The sequence below is a fragment of the Plasmodium coatneyi genome, chromosome 13 (assembly GCF_001680005.1).
Source record: "Plasmodium coatneyi strain Hackeri chromosome 13, complete sequence".
NCBI lineage: Eukaryota > Apicomplexa > Aconoidasida > Haemosporida > Plasmodiidae > Plasmodium > Plasmodium coatneyi.
Window position 1 is genome coordinate 1,588,222 of NC_033568.1, and position 22,846 is coordinate 1,611,067.

At 41.8% G+C, this 22,846-nt stretch overlaps 6 protein-coding genes across 6 annotated transcripts; 2 read left to right on the forward strand and 4 right to left on the reverse strand.

The window, feature by feature from the left end:
* Positions 1-1,109: 1,109 nt before the first annotated feature.
* On the reverse strand, positions 1,110-2,741 carry PCOAH_00050640 (Fe-S-cluster redox enzyme; the record flags this gene model as incomplete). Its single annotated transcript, XM_020061846.1, has 5 exons — positions 1,110-1,174; positions 1,308-1,357; positions 1,510-1,547; positions 1,651-1,712; positions 1,865-2,741. 5 exons carry the CDS (start codon positions 2,739-2,741, stop codon positions 1,110-1,112), a joined length of 1,092 nt encoding a protein of 363 aa, XP_019917340.1.
* Positions 2,742-6,591: 3,850 nt separating this feature from the next.
* On the forward strand, positions 6,592-8,092 carry PCOAH_00050650 (Uncharacterized protein; the record flags this gene model as incomplete). Its single annotated transcript, XM_020061847.1, has 3 exons — positions 6,592-7,025; positions 7,414-7,721; positions 7,863-8,092. The coding sequence occupies 3 exons, from the start codon at positions 6,709-6,711 to the stop codon at positions 8,090-8,092; spliced, it is 855 nt and encodes a 284-aa protein (XP_019917235.1).
* Positions 8,093-9,283: 1,191 nt separating this feature from the next.
* On the reverse strand, positions 9,284-9,856 carry PCOAH_00050660 (Vacuolar protein sorting-associated protein 29; the record flags this gene model as incomplete). The annotated part of the gene is made up of 1 exon (XM_020061848.1): positions 9,284-9,856. The coding sequence occupies one exon, from the start codon at positions 9,854-9,856 to the stop codon at positions 9,284-9,286; it is 573 nt and encodes a 190-aa protein (XP_019917174.1).
* Positions 9,857-10,812: 956 nt separating this feature from the next.
* On the reverse strand, positions 10,813-14,496 carry PCOAH_00050670 (ATP-dependent Clp protease; the record flags this gene model as incomplete). Its single annotated transcript, XM_020061849.1, has 1 exon — positions 10,813-14,496. One exon carries the CDS (start codon positions 14,494-14,496, stop codon positions 10,813-10,815), a length of 3,684 nt encoding a protein of 1,227 aa, XP_019917442.1.
* Positions 14,497-16,294: 1,798 nt separating this feature from the next.
* PCOAH_00050680 (Uncharacterized protein) lies at positions 16,295-20,794 on the forward strand (the record flags this gene model as incomplete). The annotated part of the gene is made up of 2 exons (XM_020061850.1): positions 16,295-19,801; positions 20,012-20,794. 2 exons carry the CDS (start codon positions 16,295-16,297, stop codon positions 20,792-20,794), a joined length of 4,290 nt encoding a protein of 1,429 aa, XP_019917123.1.
* Positions 20,795-20,930: 136 nt separating this feature from the next.
* On the reverse strand, positions 20,931-22,732 carry PCOAH_00050690 (Uncharacterized protein; the record flags this gene model as incomplete). The annotated part of the gene is made up of 2 exons (XM_020061851.1): positions 20,931-21,881; positions 21,914-22,732. The coding sequence occupies 2 exons, from the start codon at positions 22,730-22,732 to the stop codon at positions 20,931-20,933; spliced, it is 1,770 nt and encodes a 589-aa protein (XP_019917389.1).
* Between the last annotated feature and the right edge of the window lie 114 nt (positions 22,733-22,846).

The window sequence follows — 22,846 nt, forward strand, 5'->3', positions numbered from 1 at the left end:
TTTCTCCTGATGGGATAGCTACGCATTCAAGCAGGTGATATCTTCCCAGACAATAAAAAAGGGGCTCTTCACAACTGTTACGAAAAGACCTGCAAGAGTTTATTCTTAGCCAAAGGACAAAAAAAAAAAAAAAAAGACGCGAGGCTGAACCAATGGGAGATATGGTGAGCCTCCTATAGAAATAGTTAGTCAAAAAAAATGTAGTCTGGCGTGAAGAAACGCATTTTACATTTCGTTGTGCCTACTTGTTTGCAGTTCATTCACACGCCGATCGGCTGGACGTACAAACACGCTGTCTTATCAGCTGTGGAGGAAGGCGAAAAAATGCCTTACCCAGTTATAGCCACGCGTGTTGACAAAGGGGCGGAAATATTTTCACCCTTTATTCTTTAGAACAAACAAAGTAATGAGACAAATACCACTTTGGGCAAAGTAGAAGCAGTGACGTTCACTTGGGGTGATAGCTAACTGCACAAAAATGTTGTGGTGGACAAAGGACACTTTTGCGGATGTGGCTTCTCTGCAGATTTGCGCTAGGTGTGAAGTTTGACAAACTTTACAAAAATGAAAAAGAAATCGAACCTACTAGCAGTATGCAATTGCACACAAATTATGCGTATGCTTAAAAATGCACTTGTGTAGAATGCGAAAATGGTAAAAACGGATGTCACTTGTGTGTTGGTAATGCCTCGGGGGGCGCAACTGTGTGGTGTGTACATACATTTTTGAGTTTTTTTTTTTTTTTTTTTTTTTTGCATACACTGGCTTTTCTTAAGTCCGTTCAGCATGCATCCACAGAATGGTGTAGTGGGAAGACGCCATTTGGATCTTCAGAGAAGTATACAATACGTAACGGGTTAGTAAAGAGGAACCTCCTGGTGAGGAGGCAACGGAGCTAGGGAAGCCAAACGGTGGGAATGTTCCACCCCTGTGTGTGCGAACACAAAATGGATGCAACACAGAAGGGAAGCACGACTGTTAAAAGAAAAGAACAAAAAAACACACATATACACACGTCTTAGCGAGGAGTCACAAATGGGCAAATGTAATTACCTGAGTGAACCCTTTGTCTCGCTATTAATCTTCACAAAAAAATAAAAGGATGTAACTTATTGTGCCAATAATGGCGCATTCCGAACTGCTATTGCATCTTTCCTCATTTTGGGCTCGTAACCTGCGGGAAGTTGACCAGGTAGGCAGCGTCAATTGTAAAGGAGCGTCTTTTCGAGTTTTGGGGAACCCCTCCTGGATTCCATTCAGACAGGGGAGTACACAAAACGAGCGTTGCTCCAGTCTGATCACATTACCTGCGTACAGCTGACCGCACGCTGCGTCAATGGAGAGTCCGAAGGAATTCCTAAAAATTGGGAAAAAAAAAATAAATAAAACAAACAAATAAAAGAAAAGAATTTAAGCGCTCCCCTCAAAATTGCCACTTTATTGGAAGGGGCCACATGTCATTTTGATGGGAAGACAAATTGTCTGCTCCACATTCCTGCCATTTTGAACCTGTAGAAAAATGATATTCCGTGCTTTCTCAACACTTTCTGGAAATTGCGAAATAAGGGGGCGAAAAAAAAAAAAAAAGTGCTAATGGGCTATAAAATATTGTAAGGGGTGTTAAGATGATGGGGTGACAAATGGGGTTACCTCGAACTGAAGGATTTTGTCTTCCTCGTCCACTCTGTGGAAGTTCTCTTCAACGTTCTTTGCTGAGGAGGGGGAGGAAGCGCAAACCAGCATAAATCAGTACAAACTAGCGGAAGTGCGTGCAAAGGCGTACTACCATAGTAACATGAAAAGGACAACATTGCCGCTTCCATTTTAGCGCATATCTAGGAGTTCGCGCATAGATGACGGGTACCTTTGTTGTATGGAATTAAGCACACATTGTAGAGGTACCTGACGGCACGGGGGCGCTGGGATATGTGATTGCAAAGGGCCTCTGCGTGGTCCTTGGAGTCGTTGACATCTTTAAGGAGAATGTAGCTAATCCATACGCGTCTCCCCGTCCGGGCTATTCTACTGTCTAGCAAATCGAAAACTTCCAAAAAAGGAAACAACTTATTGATAGGCACAAGATTGTCTCTTTCTTCGGAAAACGGAGAGTGTAAAGAGAAGGATAAATTCACTTGAGGGAAAAGATCATTTAATTTTTTAATTCCTGGGAGAAGTCCCACCGTGGAAATATTTATACGTCTACTTGATAGGGCAAACAGGTTGACGTTGTTGAAAAAATGAATGGACTCAAAAACGTGTGGATTGGCCAGTGGTTCCCCCATCCCCATGAAGGAAACATTTTTTACATTCTCATTTTTGGATTGAAAGTATAGAAGCTGGTCTGTTATTTCATCTAATTCGAGTTGCCTTTTTATACCTATCTGCCCAGTGGCACAGAATTTACATGCAAAGGAACAACCTATTTGACTTGATATGCACAAGGATTTATGGGAACCAAAATCTAGAGAAGTGGCTTCTATCTTTTCTTTATCCTTACACTCAAATAGGACTTTATACGCTCTATCAAATTTGTACTCTTTTAAAGGTTTTATACTTAGCAGATTTTCGCTAAAGATTTTTTTCATTTCTCTTCTTATATTAGTAGGAATATTTTTCATTTTACTTATATTGGTAATTTTTGCCTTGTATATGTTGTCCAGTATTTGCTGCAGTCGGTATTTTGGGAACCCGTTTCGCTCGACCATTTTGAGCAGGCTCGCGTATCTCCTGGACTTCTCCATGATTACCCAGGGGGGATCTAGATGTGTTGACTGTTCGGTTGCAAAGTTTCGCGCAGGATTCTACTTCCTCCTTGATGTTTTTTTCATTCTGTTTGTGCTTCTTATCTGCTATGTTGTGAATCAACCTACGTGGTATGTTTTTTCCCCTCTTATTTTGGACAGATGAACTGGGGCGGCACTTGAACCGGGGGGCTTCATCTGGGGGAGGCCAACCTGGAAAACTAAATTTATGCCTTCAGCAGGACTAACTGTGGAGAAACGGGTTTATTGTCTCTGTCAAAGGTTAGTCCTACTGGTCACCCGGTAAGTGTGCACCCTGTGCATTTCTCTCACTTGGGTGTTCCTATCCGCTTTGCAGCTGCCTTCGTGTGAACCCTATTTTTTGCCTGAGCGAGGGATGCACATCGTTCGTAATTTAGCACAATTCCTACCATAGGGGCGAAGTGCCATAGGATATTGCTTAACCCACTGTTACGTAACGAAATGAGTGTAAGTGTACGCGCATCTACCAGTTGGAGGAAGAGAAGGAACACCTTTCCTCCTCTCCACAGAAGCAGTGTATTTCTTCACAACATTAGGAAAAGTCTCACCTTCTTTTTAACAGAATTGTTAATCGTAAAAATATCAACTGCCGTGGTTCCTTTGAAATACCTTTTGGGGAAAAGAGGTCCCGAGGAGAAACCAGTTACGTGGCCTCGTGTTAATTTTGAAAAAAAAAATGAATTCAATAAAGGTGTAGCGATTATTCACTTCCTAACCGGTTAGCAAAATAAAGCGCGAGGAATGTGAAGAGGGGCTGACACACTGACATGACGTGGTATGCCGCCCGGCCCATGTTCAACATAACGCTGCATTAAAAAACAACGGGGAGAATTCTCGACGAAGAAAATGTGTTCCGTAGGCATACCCATGCTTGGAAAAAGAAAATATTATTACGTGCTAACTGTTTTAAATCCTACTGAAATGACTAAAGTGCAATGATGACTGATTGGACTTACAAGTGTTAATGCGAATGTTAAAAAAGGATTTTTTTGTCAACCTGGAAAAGTAGATCAAATTTTTGCGAAGTTATCCTTGCAGATGGGGGATATCAATATATAGAGGAAAAGGAAACCAAAAAAAGAAGGAAGCGATTTCCACCACCCCATACGTATATATGTGTATAACCGTATAACTGTGTGAGCATACACATTTGATATACTTTGGAACGGAAAGGAGTTGCCCAAGTTGTGCCACATAGAATACACTGCGGGGGGTTTTCACACTGTTGGGTTTTTTTTAACCCCATTAAGTATGTTCTCCTTGTGGGGTCAAATGCACGCCTTCCATCGGACGAGACTGTTATTTTAAGGGGGGTTAACAGAAGGGTCATTTGATGAGGGAACAAAAATAGAAGACGCTGCTACGCGTACGACAAGACATATACGTGATACTTATGCACATGCGTTTTGGATTTAATTGCCATACGGCTGCTTCCTAGGTGCGTGTAACATCCGAGGGAATCCTTCCCCCATGGTAAAACATTTCATCGTGGTGAGGTGCCCACCATATGACCCTCACTCGAACATCATTTGTGTGTAATGTGCAAAGGAATTAAAAATGCGCTGATGCGTCATATGGGGTGATAGGGAGGTTACTTTTCATTTCTGCGAAACGTACAAGTGCGCAATTTCCCATGGGGCACGAAAATGCTACATGTGTAAAGTACTTATCAGCTTTAAAAAGACAACGTCGGTATGGACAGGCAAAGTGTTGCATGTGTACTGTGTGCATACTGCTTGTAGGTGCTTAGTGGCACGGATGAAGGATGCTGTCATGGGGAGCTTAACGGGGTGAACGCATAAATGTCCCAATTGTGTTGCAGCGCGGTGGTGCTCTGCTGATGGTGAGGTAGTTCTAAGTTCAAAAAGGTTGGACAAATATTTCTATGTACCAGCAGGGGGGGGTGGGGGCTTCCCTACCGCTTTGCACGTGAACGTATTGTGACTACGCACGTATGTACATGCCAGTGTGAAGGTGCAGGAAATGTAACATCCCCATCCTTGCGTCCTCCACGTTGCTGTAACGAATTTTTACAACATGGTGTCTGTCTCAAGGGGCTGTACTTGAAGTGCAAAAAGAAAAAATTGGGGTGTAAAAAAAAATTAACCTGAACAGATTATCAACGGGGACATTTGCCATTTGGCCTTTATTCCATCTTAGCGGTTAAGTGTTGTAAAAAGTGGGACAAGGTGGAACAGAACAGAAAAGAGGGGGTAAATAAGTTAACATGAAGAAGCAACAGAAGGGGCAAAAATTCGCTTTATGATAAATCCGTACGTGTGCACTTGGATATGCACGTGCGGGAATATATTCACCACAGGAAAACGCACACGGGGGGAAAAAAAAAGAAAAAGAGGTAACAAAATGATGCAGAAAAAAAAACAGAATAAAGTACCAAACCAAGGAACAGTACGCACCAATTTCGACTTTGTGATAGTCTTAGCGAAAACTTCCCAAATATTGAAACGCGCAAATTATTACATTCGTTCAGGAGTTTACACAATTCAGTGGGACATTATTTCTACGCATGTTGATCGTTCCGGAAATGTGTATTATGCGCGTGCACGCATGGGTCAAATGTTCACATGGGGGGAACGCGCACAAAGAGTAACACGCGTGGAAACAGGAACATGTATATACATAAGTGAACAAAAACGAGTTTCCCCTTTTTTAGAAAAAATAAATTATCACACATTTTTAGTGGCATTTTTTTGTATCTTTATAACTCACCAGTAGGTATCGCACAGATTGTACTTATACATACACGTGATGACATGCAATGTTACGCTTTTTTTTTTTTTTTTTTTTTTTTCTGCCCGTGTTTGGAAAATAGCTGGATCTTTCACAAACTTCCGTCATTCAATTACCACCACTTTTATGTTTGTGTAACGTGAAGTTATAAAATGACTTTGTTGTTTGGTACATAATTAAAAGAGTAAGTTTTAATTATGTGCATGTAGGTTTCCATGTTTCTTTTTAGTTTTTGCTAACATTTTCCGCCCACTGCGTTGTCCGTTTGGTCGGCCATTGTGTCCACCGCGTCCATTACGCCGTTCCCCCCGTGACACACTCCCTTTTCAATCACGCTAAAAGTTTTAAAGGAGGGGTATACACAAGAACGTATTCGTGTAAACGCATGCCTAGCACGTTCCCGCGTAAATGTACACACGTACTCACACGCGTGTATATATGTGCATACCACGTCCATATCAAGTCCATACCAAGTTCATATTTCCTTGTTGTCATTGTTAGTAAAAATAAAATTTGCACTTTTTAAATTTTCAAATTATTTCCGCTGTGATGTAATTTTTTTTTTTTTTTTTTTTTTGCGTGCACCCCCAAGTCATTGCTGCGCTGCTTCTACATCAGTCCCGCGTCACACCGCCATTTCGCTGCATTTCACTTTTTTTTTTTTTTTTTCCTTTTTCGTTTCGCAGTTCACAGCGGTTATATCTGTGCATACACAATAAGTTTGCACGAATGATAAACGCCTCTTAACGCCTTTTAATGCCTTTTATTTGTGAAAGTAGAGGATGCACATAACATCAGGTTTATGAGTGCGAACTTTTCCGTTTCCACATTTTATCCCACTGCTTCGCTATTCCGTTTATATACATATATATATGTTTTTCTTCTCTTGTGGCACATTTGAAAGGATTCAACGGATTGAAAGGATTCAGAGGATTGAGAATTATCCGTGCGGTGAAACAGCAGCCAGTCTGTATGTTAGGAAGGAAAAAGTTAAGAAAGAGGGATAAGACAAAGTAAAAGCGAACGGTGAGGCGGCAGAAGTAGTACCTATCGGTTGAATACACAAACGCGCGCAAATATAATCGTAAGAGTAAGTATACGTGAGTTGAACGCACCGGTGTAGACAATTTCACTGGCTCCAACAACCTCGTCCAGTTACCAAAGCTAAGTCAAGATGTGGTTCACGACCAGACAAGACGGCCTGGATGACAACTGTCACACCAATAGAGGACCATGTTTCCAGATAAGTGGGTTTTTCGGGACGACCCTACGGATTGGATTTTTCTTGGAGTTCATCGCCCTGACGTTTTTGTTTATGGCATATTGGTCAAGTGGGGGAAAGGGACTATTCAGTTATGATTTAAAAAATATAAGCGATGAATATCGTCTGGACCAGACGTTCAGAAACTCGATAACGCTGTGGTCAGGGGTGTATTTAATAGGGGCCATATTTATTATGTCCTTTCAGGTCCTTCTCGCGGATGACACTTGGTAAGAGGCAAAATGGAGAGAGCGCAGTGGAGCATGGTTGGGGGCATTAGCAGTAGTACCGTGAGGCATATCACTATGTGAAGTGTTGGATATAGGAGAAACACGTAATGAATTCACGATCAATTCAGCTACGCGTGTTTGCCTTAAAAAAAGCAACAAAATGAGATATCGTAAAATGGATTGCTCACAAGGATGCTAACATAATTGTGCTGATAAGAGTGGCCCCTTCATTTCCCAGAAGGCAGCAATTTTTGTTCCCCCATCCACGCTCCACCTTTTGCATCGCAATAAATTTTATTTCCTGCCCCCCCGGATATGCATTTTTAATAATTTTTATAATCCTGATTCATTTAGTCCATCTTTCTTTTTCCCTTGTTTTTCCCTTCAGTTGGGCAAGAGGCTATCGAGCCGGGTCGAAGATTTTGCGCCTGGCCTCCTTCTTAGACACCATAAGTGCAACCCTGCAGTTTATTTTTTATTTGTATATTTCCAAATTTTACACAAGAAAATGGTATGTGCATTTCAATGAGGGAGGAAGCGAATGGGTCTTTTTTATTTTTGTCAGGCTGGTCCATGCGTTTTCTTGTTTGCTATATGGTCTCGCTGCGTATTTACTAGAAGTGTACCACGATGAGGGAGCCGGGGATTTGCACGCATACATAAACGGCGTGATGTTTGCCTTTGCTGGATTGACAGGTAAACTGGGGAGGGATATTCTGCTAATACTTTTGAGCTCATCGTCAAAGGAGCATGATTGCAGTTTGGCAAGCGTAAATGTGTCTTGCCCTCATTTGCGAACGAATAACCTTTATGCCTTCCCTTCCCCCTCCTTCGTAGAAATCTTCGTAATATTCTGCAACTCGGGTTGCTATTCAAACTTCCTGTTGTGGTTGGCCCTGGGAGCCGTATCTCTGTGGTCGTACTACTTCGAGCCGGAGGTGAACCACGTGTCCCCCGCCCTACACGAAACGGAGTTAACGAACGACGTGGAACAGCAAGTCGAGAAGTTTTCTCGATACACCCCCTATCCTCAGGAACAGAACCAAAATGCCTACTACCCTGCGTAACCCTTTGTCTGCATGCGCCAATTGTTTAAATTTTGTTTTTTTTTAAAAATATCTGTCTATAAGTGTGTTCACGTAGAAGTTGCACGTTAGAAGTTGTCCGTTAGAAGTTGTACGTTAGAGGCTGCCGTGCCCCTGGGTCAAGCGCTGACGGACCCATATGTTAAGCACCACGCGCCCCGCGCCAAAGCCTAAAATGTATTAAACCCAAACGAAAACAAGCAAAGAACATAATGACCTAGTTAATACATTGCACGCAAATAATTCCGCATAGCCTCCGATTCCACCATTTAATTTATTTTTTCATCGAAAACTCTTTATTTGTTAATATGTGCTCACACGTATACATGCACATATAGACATTTTCAAGACAAGCAAGTGGGAAAATCCCCCTCCTCCGTTTTTCTACCTCCCCCACAGGAGAAAACACTTAACGTGCACCTGACTTGAAAAGAAACAGAAAAATGTGCGAAATTGTTCGGGGCCTATTTTTATGTGATAGTGTGTTCCTCGCAAATTAGTAATAAGGGCCACTTGGGTGATGGCGCCGCACCGCTACTTTCATGGCCCATTTTACAAATCATTTTTTTCTTAGCACTATGTTGGGATTTGGTTTACACTATATTTAGCAAAGTTGGGAAGGTCCACTTGGTTCCAAAGAGATGGATAACGGCAACCCAACTAACTGCTCAAAGAACTTTGTGTGGACCCATTCCATGTGTTAAACCAATTAGGGGGGGGGTTAACAAACGGATAGAACACTTCTGAGGTAAAGTAAAAATGTTAAGCTTCGGTTTGCACATTGCCGTTGCGGTAGTGTCTAAGTACCACCACTCTGTGTCATGTGCTACACGGAACAAACGGTTTGGCCAAGCCATTCATGGGAATAGGAAGAAAAAAAAAAAGTGATTAAGACACAATAAAAATAAAGTAGTCGCATATCTACGTTACAATCTGTTCCCATCAATTGCTCTACAAGGCAATATTAGCTAAACCAATGGAGAAAGGGAAAAATATATATTTACCCTCTTAGGTGTGGCTCTTTAAAAAGAGGCCTAAATTTCACAGGTGTAGAAAGTATACCGTCTGGTGCTTGGAATAAACTCCGTTCAAAGAATTGCAAAATGGACTAGTACGGAATATCGGCGTGAAGTAACAGTGTGGTGCTCCTTGCCACTTCCTCCTGGTGATTATTCACTTCTGCAGCTCACTCATCTCTACATTGGTTTTCCCATTTTTCTCCTCATACACATATACAACGATGGAACTTTTCGCCACGGCCATTAATATGAAGCTTGGAGTGGGTTGAGAAAGCCATGGCTGAAAGGCTCCAGTTGCTGACCCGGGGTTAATAAAATATTTGCCTTCATACCGAACAATAGAATTTTTATGTGTGTGCCCCGAAATGACAATATCGCTGTCATACTTCTTTTGCCATTGTAAAAGTGCATTTGTGTCCCCCCATGGGATAATTTGGTGGCCATGGATTAATGATATTTTAAAATCTCCAATGGTGAGAGAGATATCTTCAGGGAAATCATACTCATCGTCCATGTCTCCCTTCGTTATATGAACCGAGTCAGCAATATTTTTTAGGAGTTCCAGGTTTTCACGACAGCCAACATTGCCCGTACATAGTACATGTTTTATTTTGTCTGTTTTGAGGAGATCCTTGAAGCAGTCCGGGAGTCCTAAGTTTCTCATGGGGGAATGGAAATCTCCGATAAGCAAAACGAGTTCGCCTATGTCTTCCAGCTTTCCGCTCATGTTGTGGGTGTGTATGTGTGTATGTGAGTGGTATAGTTCGGTGGGGTGAGGCTACGTATTCGCACGCAGGGGTAGGCACGGCGATATCCTCAGCTTGGAATGACCCGTGATGGACATGACAAAGTGAACTTATGGAAAAGCGATCTCTTGTCAACGTAATCACGTGGAAAAGCGAATTCTTCCGTTTCATGGAGGAACGCCCCCTCAAGCTCATTCGGGACCCCAATTTTGGTACTTACTCAAAATGTGCCTTTCGCTTGCACAGGTCCTATAAAAGGGGGAGCGACAGAAATGAGGAAAATATGAATAAAATGCGCGCATGAATGTCACCATGCATATTCATATATTTGTATTTTCCCCGTTCTCCTTTGATAATCCAATCGTTTAAGGGGGATATGCAAAAGTTACCGCATTTTCCTGCGAAAAGGGTACCAAGGGGGGTAAGAACCTTTGGGCATTTTCTCACATGATTAACTGGACTAAAACTTTAAAATCCTGTTCGGTTCATTTGGAGCATTTTTTTGTTGGGAAGAAAATGCATTTGCAACGTTTGTATGCTCACCAGGAGTGGTGTAGTAGCTAGTCAAAATTTAAAAAAAAAAAAAAAAAAAAAAAAAAAAAACAAATTCGCGAAGGATGCTTACCAATTTAACAAAAAAAAAAAAAAAAAAAAAAAAAAAAGGAATGAATGAATGAATGAATGAAAAGAGCTGTGATGGCAGAAGCATGTTCGGGGGGTGGTTTATAAAAATTGGGCCTCAAATTCTTTGCAAGGGCGTGTGTGTGCAGATGACAGTGAAGCCGCTTGATGTGCACATACGTATGGAGGAGTTGCACGGCAAACTGCTGGCAGGAATGCGTATGTAACGGAACAAATAAAGTGAACTAACCCCCCTCCCACCACGCCGCCAGTATGGCAGAAGATGTAAAAAGGGACCGCACACTGGCGGAGGGCTTTACAACACAAGCTGATCTACGGACGCCTTCAACAACTGCACATTAATTTTGTTACCGCTGGAGAGGGAAAGATGAATAGAATCGTTCGGTTCGCACAAATTGGATATTAAAAAAGAAGCAATGGGATCTTCGATGTATTTATACAGTGCCCTTCTGATCGATCTGGCACCAAAATTCATATCGTAAATATTATTTTCGTCACTACAAATATATTTAATAACATCTTGCTCGATAATTAGATTTAGATTTTTTCTTTTTTTAATTCTTTTTTTCAAATCTTCAATCATATTTTGGAAAATATTGACAACATCTCTTTTGAGAAATTGTCGGAAAATAATTTTTTCGTCTATCCTGTTTAGGAATTCTGGAAGGAATTTTTTCTTCAGTTCTTCTTCTATTTCTGGTTGTAACTCTTCGTACCATTCGTTGGTTCGTAGTTTTTCCTCAAAGAGTTCGTAGCTGTTTGGTTGTTGGGTGGGGGGGTTCCCAACCTGGTGGTTACCATTACGGTTTACCTGCATGTCGGCAGGTCCGTTGTTGCTTAATCCGGTTGGTTGTTCTACCAGTGAGTTAGTTACACTGTTAGCTCCTTCAGGGAGTTGCCCCTTGTGAACGGAAGAACCATCCGTCTCTTCCCTGTTTTTCTTCTTACTAAGGTAATACTTAAAGCCCAGGTTTGAGTAGTTCTTATTGTAGAGCTTGAAATAATCTGTGATAATGTCTGACCCCACATTGGTTGTCATGAAGATAAAGGTATTTTTAAAGGACACTTTATTTCCCTTCGAATCGGTTAGTATTCCATTGTCCAATATTTGCAACAGGACGTGTAAAACTTCACTGTGTGCCTTTTCAATTTCATCGAAAAGGATTATAGAGAATGGTTTTTTCTTTACACTTTCTGTTAGTTCTCCTCCTTCCTTATAACCTATATAGCCTGGGTAGCTACCGAACAGTTTGCTTACCGAATGTTTGTCTATATACTCACTCATGTTTATTACAATTAGGTTGTCTTCATTGAATAAATACTTTGATATGACTTGAGCGCACAGCGTCTTTCCAACCCCTGATGACCCACATAGTAGTAAAGTGCCAATGGGTTTATTCGGATCCTTTATATTCGTTATAGCTTTGAACAGATATCTGGATAATATATCAATTACTTTCTCCTGTCCTATTATAATTTTGTTCAGTTTTTCCTTAAGTTTTATGATTTTTTCTTCCTCCTTTTTGTTTTTTTTAATATACGATATGGAGGATTTTTTGCTGACAATATTTTCGATCACATCTGAGGTGACGTATTTCATGTGCATGTTCTCGAGGTAATCCTGCGCTTCGACATTTCTGTCCTTGTGGATGAGGGCGGGTTGGCCGTCATCAGGGAGCAGCTTCGAAGGTGTATTCTGGTCACTACTGGGTTGCGTGTCGTTCCCCTGGCGGTTAATCACCTGCTCTGCATTGGCCAGGTTTGCATTGGTTGGGTGTGCATTGGTTGGGTCCCCATTCGGCAGGTCTGCATTTGCCGTGTCCCCACTCCCCCTGCGGCCACGCTCATCGCGCAACCTCTGCCGCATGAGCATCTCATACTTGATCTTTTGGTAGGCACCGGCCTCGTCCAAAATGTCGATGGCCTTATCGGGGAAATTTGCCGTGGGAAGATAATCCTCCGTCAGCGTAACGATCGACTTGAGTGCATCATTAGTGTAGTAAATGTTGTGATACTTTTCATAGTTGTATTTAATTTTCTTCAGTAGGAGGAGAGTCTCCTTGGATGTGAATGGTTTCACGGGGACGCAGTTAAATCGTCTCCTCAGAGCTTTATCCGATTCGATATATTTAGTGTATTCCTGAAATGTCGTGGTGCCAATGCATTGTAAATTATCTGAGGAAAGAAACGGCTTCAACAAATTGGAGGCGTCTAATGATCCCTCCCCACTGCCTGCACCTACAATAACATGAATTTCGTCGATAAAAAGAATGTTTTTTTTTTTCTTGTTCATATTATTTAGCAAATGTTTCATCTTTTCTTCGAACTCTCCTCTGTACTTTGTCCCAGCTACGATGTTCCCAACATTGAGTTGGTAAATTCGACAGTTGCGCAAATGGTATGGCACTTTATCCTTCAGTATTAGATAAGACAAATGTTCCACGATGGCTGTTTTTCCGACCCCACTTTCACCAATCAGTAATGGGTTGGATTTTTTTCTCCTTCCTAATATTTCTATTATTCTTTTTATTTCTTTTTTTCTTCCAAAGAAATGTTCATCCCCTCTTTCGTACGCCGCTTGGACCATATCTGTTAGACAATCTTTCACATAGGAGGAGCTAAAAAATTTGTTGTTCGATGGGAAGTTACTTTCCTCGTAGTTTTTGAATTCCCTCGTTTGGTTCAGGTAGTCATTATTTAGGTTGTTCATAAAGTGGTGATTCTGTTGTTCGTTGTTCACGTTACGCATTCGTTGGTTGTCGTCTCTATTTTCGATCGTTTCGATGAGGGAGCCATTTTCTTCACGTTTGTCTGCCTGGTTAGAATTCTGGTCATCATCCCGATGGGGGGTGCGGCTTGTTCTGCCCGTTGGGGGCGCAAAGGAATTCTCCTCATCGTAACTAGTTAGCTCCCTCTTCAAATCGTTGACGCTTATGTTGAGCTCGTTCAGATATTTTAAAAAGTCGCAATTTTGATTCTCTTGTGCCATGTTGATGAGGGCGATCAGTATATCAGTCACGTTAACGAACATTTTTTTTTTCCTCCTTGCTTCTAGCACCGCGTTGTGAAGCACTCTCTTGCAGTTTTCGGAAAATTTGATATCCGCTTTTTCGTCGGGAAGGTCATTTGGGAGGTCGCCTGACAACTGGTGGGATAACTCTTTTGACAACTCCTTGGATACATCGCTGGATAATTCGTCTGGCAACTCTCCTGGGGGGGTTGGATCCAGAAGGGGTGGTCCCTCTGGGGGGTCCTCCACATCCCCTGCGTGACTTCCCCAAACGCGCTTCGCAGCGTCACGGATGAGGTTCCTAGTTGTCTCATCCCTTTCGTCTGACCCGTCTAAGGAGCTTCCAGCATTGTCGACCTCCGTGGAAATGTCACTCTGTCCCTTATCCATCTTTTTCAGTTGATTTATTTTGTCCTCTATGTCCTGGATGTGTTTGTTGATGAGGTTATTCATAAGTTTTTGCTCTCCGTTTTGGTCGTTCGATTGGTACGGTCTTCCGTCTTCTGCAGTATCTTTGCTCTTGTTAACGGGAAGATGCTGATCGGTTGCTTCCCCTGATTGTCCTGGCACGTCCCCCCCATTTTTATTTATTTCCTTATTTAGCTTTTCCAAAAATGTCGTTAGGGATATATTGAAAAAGTTTAAAATGTGTTTTACTAAATTGGAGTCAATTCTTATGATGGCAATAAGGAGATGCTTTAGTAGGATTTCTTTTTCGTTGTGATTTTTGGCCACTTCTCTGGCCATAATTAGTGCCCTTATGCACTTCTCATCGTATTCATCAAATAGGGACACGAATAGCTTGTTATTCCTTGGCTTGATTTTCCTGCAGATTCTTCGTAGGTTAAGTGTTGTTTTGCATTTGTTCAGTTGGTAGGTGCTGTTTAGGAAGTTGGGCTGGGTTCTTGTATGTATGGTTACCACAAGTTTAAGCGCGAGCATGGAGAGCAGGAGGTAAAGAGCGTTCATTTCCTGTTTGGTTGTCAACTGGAGGGGTGTGTGGCCACATGCGTGTTCTCAGGGGGAAGTTTATACACGTGGGGGTGCATCTTAGGTTTGGCCCCCACTAGCCTGCTTAGCAATTCCAAGCACCTGGTTTTAGCCCAAATGAATTCCATTCATCAGATGGGACCCAACATTCCCGTATGTGGCGGAAGTTCCCTCTGCTTTGGTCAACAATCCTGCCGCGCACACCTTGGGCCGGTGAATAAACCTCCAAGATTGGAGATGCGAAAAGGTGGGTTTTACAATTACACAGCATTACATTGTTTTGTTTTTCCCATTTTTTCCTTTCTCCTTTCGGTGTATTTATTTATTTTATTTTATTATTTTTTTTTTTATCTCCTTTATATGGCTAGTCGTACGATTTTGCCCCTTAAAAGAGAAGCTATCCTTTTAAAGTCAAAATCGGGGGAAGTGCAAAGTCAGGTTGTTACATATGCGACGAGTTGGTGCCCACGGCCCGAGAAGGTTCATCTGGATAAACGTACCCCCGTGAGGCTTCACTGCAAGGGTGCTTGATGATCGACCTGGTCAAGGCACGTTTGTTCTTACAGTTGGTAAATACAACTAATGCGAAGAGAAAAAAAAAAAAAAAAAAAAAACAGCCTTTTTATGCGAACCCATCAGGGGAGCACACCCAAGGAGTTTATTTCGCATAGTAGCCTGAGTGCATATGCTACGGGTTTTACAAACCGGATAACAGCTGGGACGAAAGGGAGGCGGCTATCTCAAGCCTGACTGGACCCAACCAGATGAAACGAATCGCTCTCCAAAGAAGCCACTATCCAGACATTACAAAAGAGAATAGCCGGAAAAAGGGGCGCCAAATTGTTATATTGCCTACGGCCACTTCGGCTATACCAACGATTGTATGCGAATAATTTCCGTTTTTTCTTTCCACTTCGCCGTAAGAACGTGAAACCCATGGAAGTGCCGTAAGCGTCAAAAATATAGGTGGACGAACAATTGTATCGATCCACTTCCCATGCGGAGTGCATTGCTCAGCGGTGTTTTGGTATGTTTGTCCAATTTTCCGCGCAGGGAGAGTACCGCGGCGCTGGGGAACCGGAAAACCATACAGATACAAACTGCATTCGTGGCAAGTGAGGAAAAAGGCTAAAATGGAGATGTGAACCTAAAGTTCGAATGGGAACTAATGAGATGTTAGGCATAATGGAGTACCCAATCAACGCGCACAGTTAGCGGAAAATGTGGGGAAAAAAAAAAAAAAAAAAGAGGCGAACCAATGTGTGTGTGAAGTGCGTGTTTCAAGTGTGTTCCGTGCAGTAGACTCTCCCTATAGTTATGAAATTAGCATAAGGGGGATAATGCGCATATTTGGAGAAGCACGCATATGGGAAGGGTTAAAAAGGAATAGCTGCATCCATTCATATAGGAGATGCTGCTTCTTTGTTTTTGTATGGTCCGTAGCTGTCATTTGGGCGAAGGGGAGTAGACAAAGAAAGGGGAGGCGAATCCGAAAAAAAAAAAAAAAAAAATATGGAACAGGGGAGGGGAAAGGACGACGTACATCATACAAAAAGTAGTGTAAATTAAAGAAAAAGTAAAACGAAGTGGAATGATTTTCCGAATGTGTATACAGTTAAGTCAACTTTTGTGTATTTTTTTTTTTTTTTGTTTCTTGTTTCGGATGTGCATGTCCGTAATTGTCACCAGGGACGAAAAAGAGATCGTCGCACATGCCGTCTCATTGTGGATGTAGAAACCCAGTTGAAAACTTTTAAAGGGGGAATGCTTTGCCAAAATGTATGCGTTTGAAAAAAAAGAAGAAACCTATTTCACCAAAGCTATCTATGCATATGGGATAAACAGGAGCATCAAGAATCCATTTTATCTACTAGAGGATAACTGCTTTTTCTACTGCATAGGGACAAATGGAGTCATCCACTCACTTTCGGAGAAAAAACAAAAGTTTCTACTCAGCGATGAGAGCAGTTACGGGATTGTATGTCTGGGGATAAGCAACGATAGGAAGCTCCTAGTGCTAGGGGAGAGGTCCGTTAGGAAACCTTTCCTTTCCATATACACCAATAATTCTAAATTGGTGAAAAGGTTAACCTTAGAAATTGCAGACAATGAATGCAAAATTATGAACGTTTCCTTTTCCTCAAAAAATAAATATGTGTATTGCTTAACGAGTGGGAGTACGAAGAGCCTCTTCTTCTGTTACGACTGGCTACAGGGGAAGTTAATGTTTTGCAAGATTTTTTCTCCGTCGGTTTTTTCCGACTATTGTGAAATTTGCCTGAACGCTCAGAATTCGTCCTACATTGCGCTGCTCTCGGTGTCACCTGTGAAGAGTGGTGTGAACAGCGGTGCAACCAGTGATGCCATTGGCCAGGTGACTGCTAATGTGACGCCAAATACAACAGCCAGCGTGACGGCCGATTACACCACCCTTGGACAGAGCAACCACGTCGACGGAGGACAGAAGGCGGAGGGGGAAAGGCCCCCAATGGGGCCCCCCACTCAGCGGCACGTATTCCTGTACCATAACGTCGAAAGAAACTTAGTAGAAATAAAAATAAAAAATAAAAAGCTGGACAAAATTGACCGTAATTTTACTAATTGTTGCTGGCTAAGTGATGGCGTTCTCCTACTAACGAACAAAAATAATCACCTCATATTTTACGATGTTAAGAAGGAGAAGGTAAAGATATACAACAAGCATTTGAGTAACCTGGAGATTGTAAAGGTGGTTTGTCTTTCGAGGGGCTTCCTCCTCTTCGATTATGAAGGTGTGCATGTTTATGAGAGGTCCGCTGATTTGAGCACGAACATGTGCTACGTATTGAGGTATTCCGTTCGATTCAATTTTTCCGCTCTGATGAATGGCTACTGTTTGGTTTCCCCGTGTGAGAAATTTTTGTATTTCTTGGCTCAGGATGGGAACTTGAAGAAGTTCGACATGTGGCGGGGTAGATCCGGTGGGGGAAAGGGCGAAGAGCAGGTTGCCCTAGGGGGAAGTAAGTGGGACAATGGGTTGGATATGGAACTATCCACCATTGGTGATGACATATTACCTACCTGTGATGAGAACACCCCACTTGACATGGGCAGCCACCCCCCCTTCAAGCACTACGAGAAACACGTCGAAACGGTTCTGGAGGACGTGAGTCCAGCGAAGATAAACGATTTCGATGTGTGCATGAAGCCTCCCCTAATTATCCTATGCTATGATGACAACGTGATCAAAATGATCAACTACAAGAAGAAGGAAGTGGTCATGTCGAACTCCTTTAACAACGAACCGTTACACTTGTCTATTCATTGTTCGGGACATCTACTTCTGGTGGCTTTTACAGATAAACTTAGACTATTCCACATTTTGTATAATAAGCTAAAAATAAAAAAAGAATTTTTTCTAAAAAATTGTTCATGCTGCAAATTTTCCAACGGGGGAAGTTTCATGGCGGTCTCAAAGATATCTACAATCTATATATACAAAACGTATACGCACGAATTGTTGTATGTGTTGAAGTCTCATGTGAATTACATCACGGACCTGGTCTGGAGCTGCAACGACTTCACCATCTTTTCGATTGGGAAGGACGGCTACCTTTTTGAGTACTCCCTCTACAATAATGGAAACAAAAACATGGAAGTGATGCAGAAGGATAAAAAATTTCTAAGCATCGATTTAGAAATTTTAAACGAAAAAAATAAAAAAAAGGAAAGCAATGAACAAAATAATGATAATAGTCCCAATCAAGGGAAGTATGGAAGTGAGTATAAAAGCTTTAACAACCTACGAACAAATGAAATGAAAAATGTGTTCGTATCCTGTGATGATAAAACGATAAAACAATTTTGCAATTCTAAAGTGGAATGCGTCTTGGAATCAGAATATGTTGTCGATAAAATATTACTTTATAAAAATAAATTTCTCATTGCCTCATTTTATAACGGTTTTTACTGCAGAATACGATTTTATGTTCTTCCACTTTGTGGATTATATTTGGAAATTCCTTGCCACATTCTGAACTGTGTTAATTTGAAACTAGACGCAAATGGGGAGCTGCTTTTTAGCTGCTCAAGGGATGGTTCTATATACATTTTCTCGATAGAAAAAATGGACTCTATTTTTTTGTCTCAGAATAATTCGTCCTCTTTAGGGGAGGTCACAAACAGTGGACAGGTTGAAAATGCGGTCACTGCATCCATGGATGATGATCATACAGAAGGGGAAAATCCGCAAAAGGGGCAACACTTAAGCAGTTCGAACGACACTACTGGTGTGTACAGCGAAGAGTTAGTGTCTACGGGGAAACTGCTCACCGGAATGGACGATCCGAACGGAAGGGAAGGTTCTTCCAACGGGGGGCTCCCCAATACAGGAACTACCACTGAGGAGAAGAAGTTAGTGCTGTCCGATTTGAGCGCAGAAAGGGGGGACAACCAAACGGGTGACGGTCTACATGGAGCCAAGCAGAAGAGCAAACTGAAAAATAACTTCCTCATATATGATCTGGAGAACAAAACTAATTATCTGCTGAATGAGGAAGAAAAAGAGAGCGACGATATCCTGATCGACTTCTACTATGTACAAAAGAAGAATAAGGAATTTTTGGAATTACAAAAAAAAATTACAAATTTGAAAAACCAAATGGAACTGGAAATGAAAAATAGGGAATCGATACACAAGTCAGAGATGAACAAACTGGATAAACAAAAAAATGTAGAAATAAAAAATCTGCTAAAGATAAATAAAAACATCCTTAAGGAAAAGGACAACGTTGAGGAGACGTGTAAGAAATCGCTCTACGAATTGGAGGAGAAGCACACCTATTTTGTGAATCAGCTAAATGCCCAATTTTATTTAACGAACAAAATATGCGAGGAGAAATTTTTGAAAATCCAGGAGGAATTCGATTTATATAAAAAGAAATCGACGGAGGAAATTCTTGACCTGAAAAAGGAACACCAAATGAAGGTAACACAACTGACTACGCAAAAGGATGAAGAAGTGAAGAAAAAAAATGAACTCATAGAAAACCTTAAAGAGAAATACGAAAACCTGCAGAAGGAGAAGGAAGAGTACATAAAACAGATCGAGGAGGACGTGGATGAGGAGATCCTGCTCATATCGCAGAAGTACGAGCAGCAGATTGGTGAGCTAAAGAAGGACAAGTACGACTTGCTTGGAAAGTTTAAGCTGTACGAGCATATCGAGGGTGAGCTGAAGGAGAGCATTCAGCTGGAGAAGGAGAAATTTGTCAAGAACAACATCACTGCGAAGCGGCTGCAGGAGGTGAGTTACAACCGTTCGGTGTGTATTTCGATCGGTTGGTGTGTATTTCGATCGGTTTGTGTGTATTTCGATCGGTTTGTGTGTATTTCGATCGGTTGGTGTGTATTTCGATCGATTGGTGTGCATTGCCATGTCTTCATGTGTGTATTGCCGTGTCATCGTGTGTTCCCCCCTTTTTTGATGCCTGCTTGGTGCCCCCACCCCCCGCAGAGCATCGACCACCTGAAGGGCGAAGTGACGACGCTGAAGGAAAACCTCACAGAGAAGGATGACGAAATCGAGTGCATGAACAAAGACATGTCCAACCTGAACAAAAAAAACGAAGAACTGGAAAAGCTGAAAATTGTCTTGTCGCAAAAAATAAAAGATTTAGAGTCCAATTTAGCGCCCAAAAATTCAGAAATAAAAATTATGAGAGAAAAAATTGAAGAAATGTCAAAGTGCTTTGAAAACAATCACAAAAAAACAGTAAACTTGCAGATAGAAATTAATGAATATAAAATGAAGATAAAATCTCTGCATGATGATTTACTATGTAATAATAAGACGATTGGAAATTATGAAAAAATTTTGAAAAATTTACAGGAGCATATTAAGGAATGCTATTTACACTTGCACGATAAGAAAATTTTTAACGCGTCCTTCCTCAACTTGTATAATAAGTTCCACAAGGTGAACGATGTAAAGAACTACGACACGAAAAATGTCTTCTCGGAGTACGTGCGCCAGAAGGAACATCTCGAAAATATGATTGACGTGCTGAAGGATAAGCTGCAGAAGGAGTCGGAGGCCTTCCGCACAGAGAAAATAAAAATGATGAACGAGAATTCGCTCCTTTTGAAGGAAATTAACGATTTGAAGGTGGACCTGAATTTCCTCAAGGCGGAGTGCCACGACGCTAAGCTGGTGAATCGCAAGATCCAGTTTCTGCGCAAGTACAACAAGAAGGGCGGGGCGGGCAGCGCAACCAAGCAAGTTCCCCCGGAGGGGTAACCATTAAGTGTCTGTACTGACCGGACAGGTTTACATTAAGTGTGTGCACCCACGGGACAGGTATGCACGAAATGTCTGTACCCATCGACGGGGTAACCCCTTTCGCAGCTTCCCCTTGCACACTTCGATGGCCGCCTCACCAGTCAGACGCCTCATTAACCAACTTCGCGCACAGCGGAGTCAACTTGTAATTTTTCTGAATGATTAAATTTTTCAAATTTGTAAAATCTTCGCGCATGTTGAGTTCTTTAAAGGCCAAGAGGACGAAGCCCAGCGTGCTGATGTTAATTTCGAGAGAAGGTGCGCCTTTTTCCTGCATAGTGATCAATTCAGCGTAAAGCGAAATGACCACGTCATATTTTTTACAATTTATGCAAGCAATCATGGCGTCATTGTAAAGCTTCAGTAAATCCTCCGATGAGACATTCAACAGTTTAGCTACTCTCAACACATAAATGGCGTAGTTATAAATCCCGCAATTTTTAAATGCATTAATTGTGTATACAAAGGGAATAATATTTTTTTTACTCAATAATTTTTTCATTTGCATTTCTTTAAATAGCTTGAATGCTTTTTCATAATCGTCCACGATGCTATAAGCGTTCAACATATATCCGTAGGAAATATCATTTGGCGTTAACATTAATTCATCGAATTCATTTTTCCACACGTCTTCGATGATGTTAATTTTTCCATGCACATTTAGTGCTTTTAAAATATTATTTAAAATATTAACGTTAATATATTTTTTAAAATTGGGGTCATCCTTCAGTTTGTTGTAATAGTCTAGACACTTTTCATACTTTCCATTTTTTGCCAACAGGTCGAAAATGCTTTCGAAAAGGAGGATAGAGGGCATGTACTTTCCTGTGTTTAATAACTCCTCGAAGTATTTGACCCCTTGTTCAGGTAAATTGGACATGTTACATGCGAAGATCACATTGGCATATTCGCTGTATTGGATTTTGCTGCTCCCCTTTTCGACGTGTTTAATCTTCTTCGTTATTTCTTTAAACTGATTTGTGTAGGTGTTTTCTCCTTCCGTCTTTGCGTCTTCTTCTGTGGCGGCCTCTTCCTCAAACGCGTCCTTCCACGCGTTGTTATCACGAACACCGCTACCGTCACCATCACCACTAACGTCACCTCCACTGGTAACGTCCCCCCCCAATTATTTACTTCCTCCACCAGGGGGTCGCTCCGCAGCTTCTCCAGAAATTCGACAGCCTTGTGCCCGTCCCCCACTTTGGCAAAGCAGCTTATCATGAGAGCGTAAATTTCATACGTTGGAGTAAGCTTATCCGTCTCTACCATCTCTTCAAATAAAACTTCCGCGTGTTCCCCCAGGTGGTAATTGGCACATAGACGGAGCAGTAGCTTATACGATACCAAATCTGGTTTTATGTTTTTTTTTTTCATTATTTCGAATAACTCCAGCATGCTTTTCAGGCAGCCCTTCTTTTCCACTGCAGACATGGCCGCATTGAAAGCCAGCGTAGTGGCGTCCACGTCCCTGCTGGCGTATATCAGGTTCATCACTTTTACCCAGTCCATGTTTAGCGGGACGACGCTCTTTTCCACTTCTTTCTGTGCGCCCTTCTTTTGTAAAATGTCCTCATCGGGGGTAGGGGCGTCCTGGTTAGCCCCTTCGGGGGTCGTCCTGCTCGAGGTGAACCCAGTTTGGTCTTCTTCGCCCATACTGCTACACAGGTGGGGTACCCCTTCCCCACTACGCTTCGTAAAAATGTTCACCTCCTTCCTTTTGCCATTTTCGTATGCCCTGCGCCAAATGTGTTTCCTTCTTTTCCCACTCCCGTTTGTTTCTACCAAATGGTTGTCAAGGTAATTCACAAAAAGAACATCGTTAAGGCTGTTTCGCCACTTTATGCATGTCACACTTTGGATTATGCAAAAAGCATAGCAAAAGTATTTTAGATTCATTTAGTTGGCGGTAGTACAGCGATAGGCTGCCGGTGTGCGTACTCCTTTTTTTTACCTGCAGAGAGGGGGACCCTCTTTTTCGTTTTGTTGGCCTTAACAAGTGGGAGGTGTTGT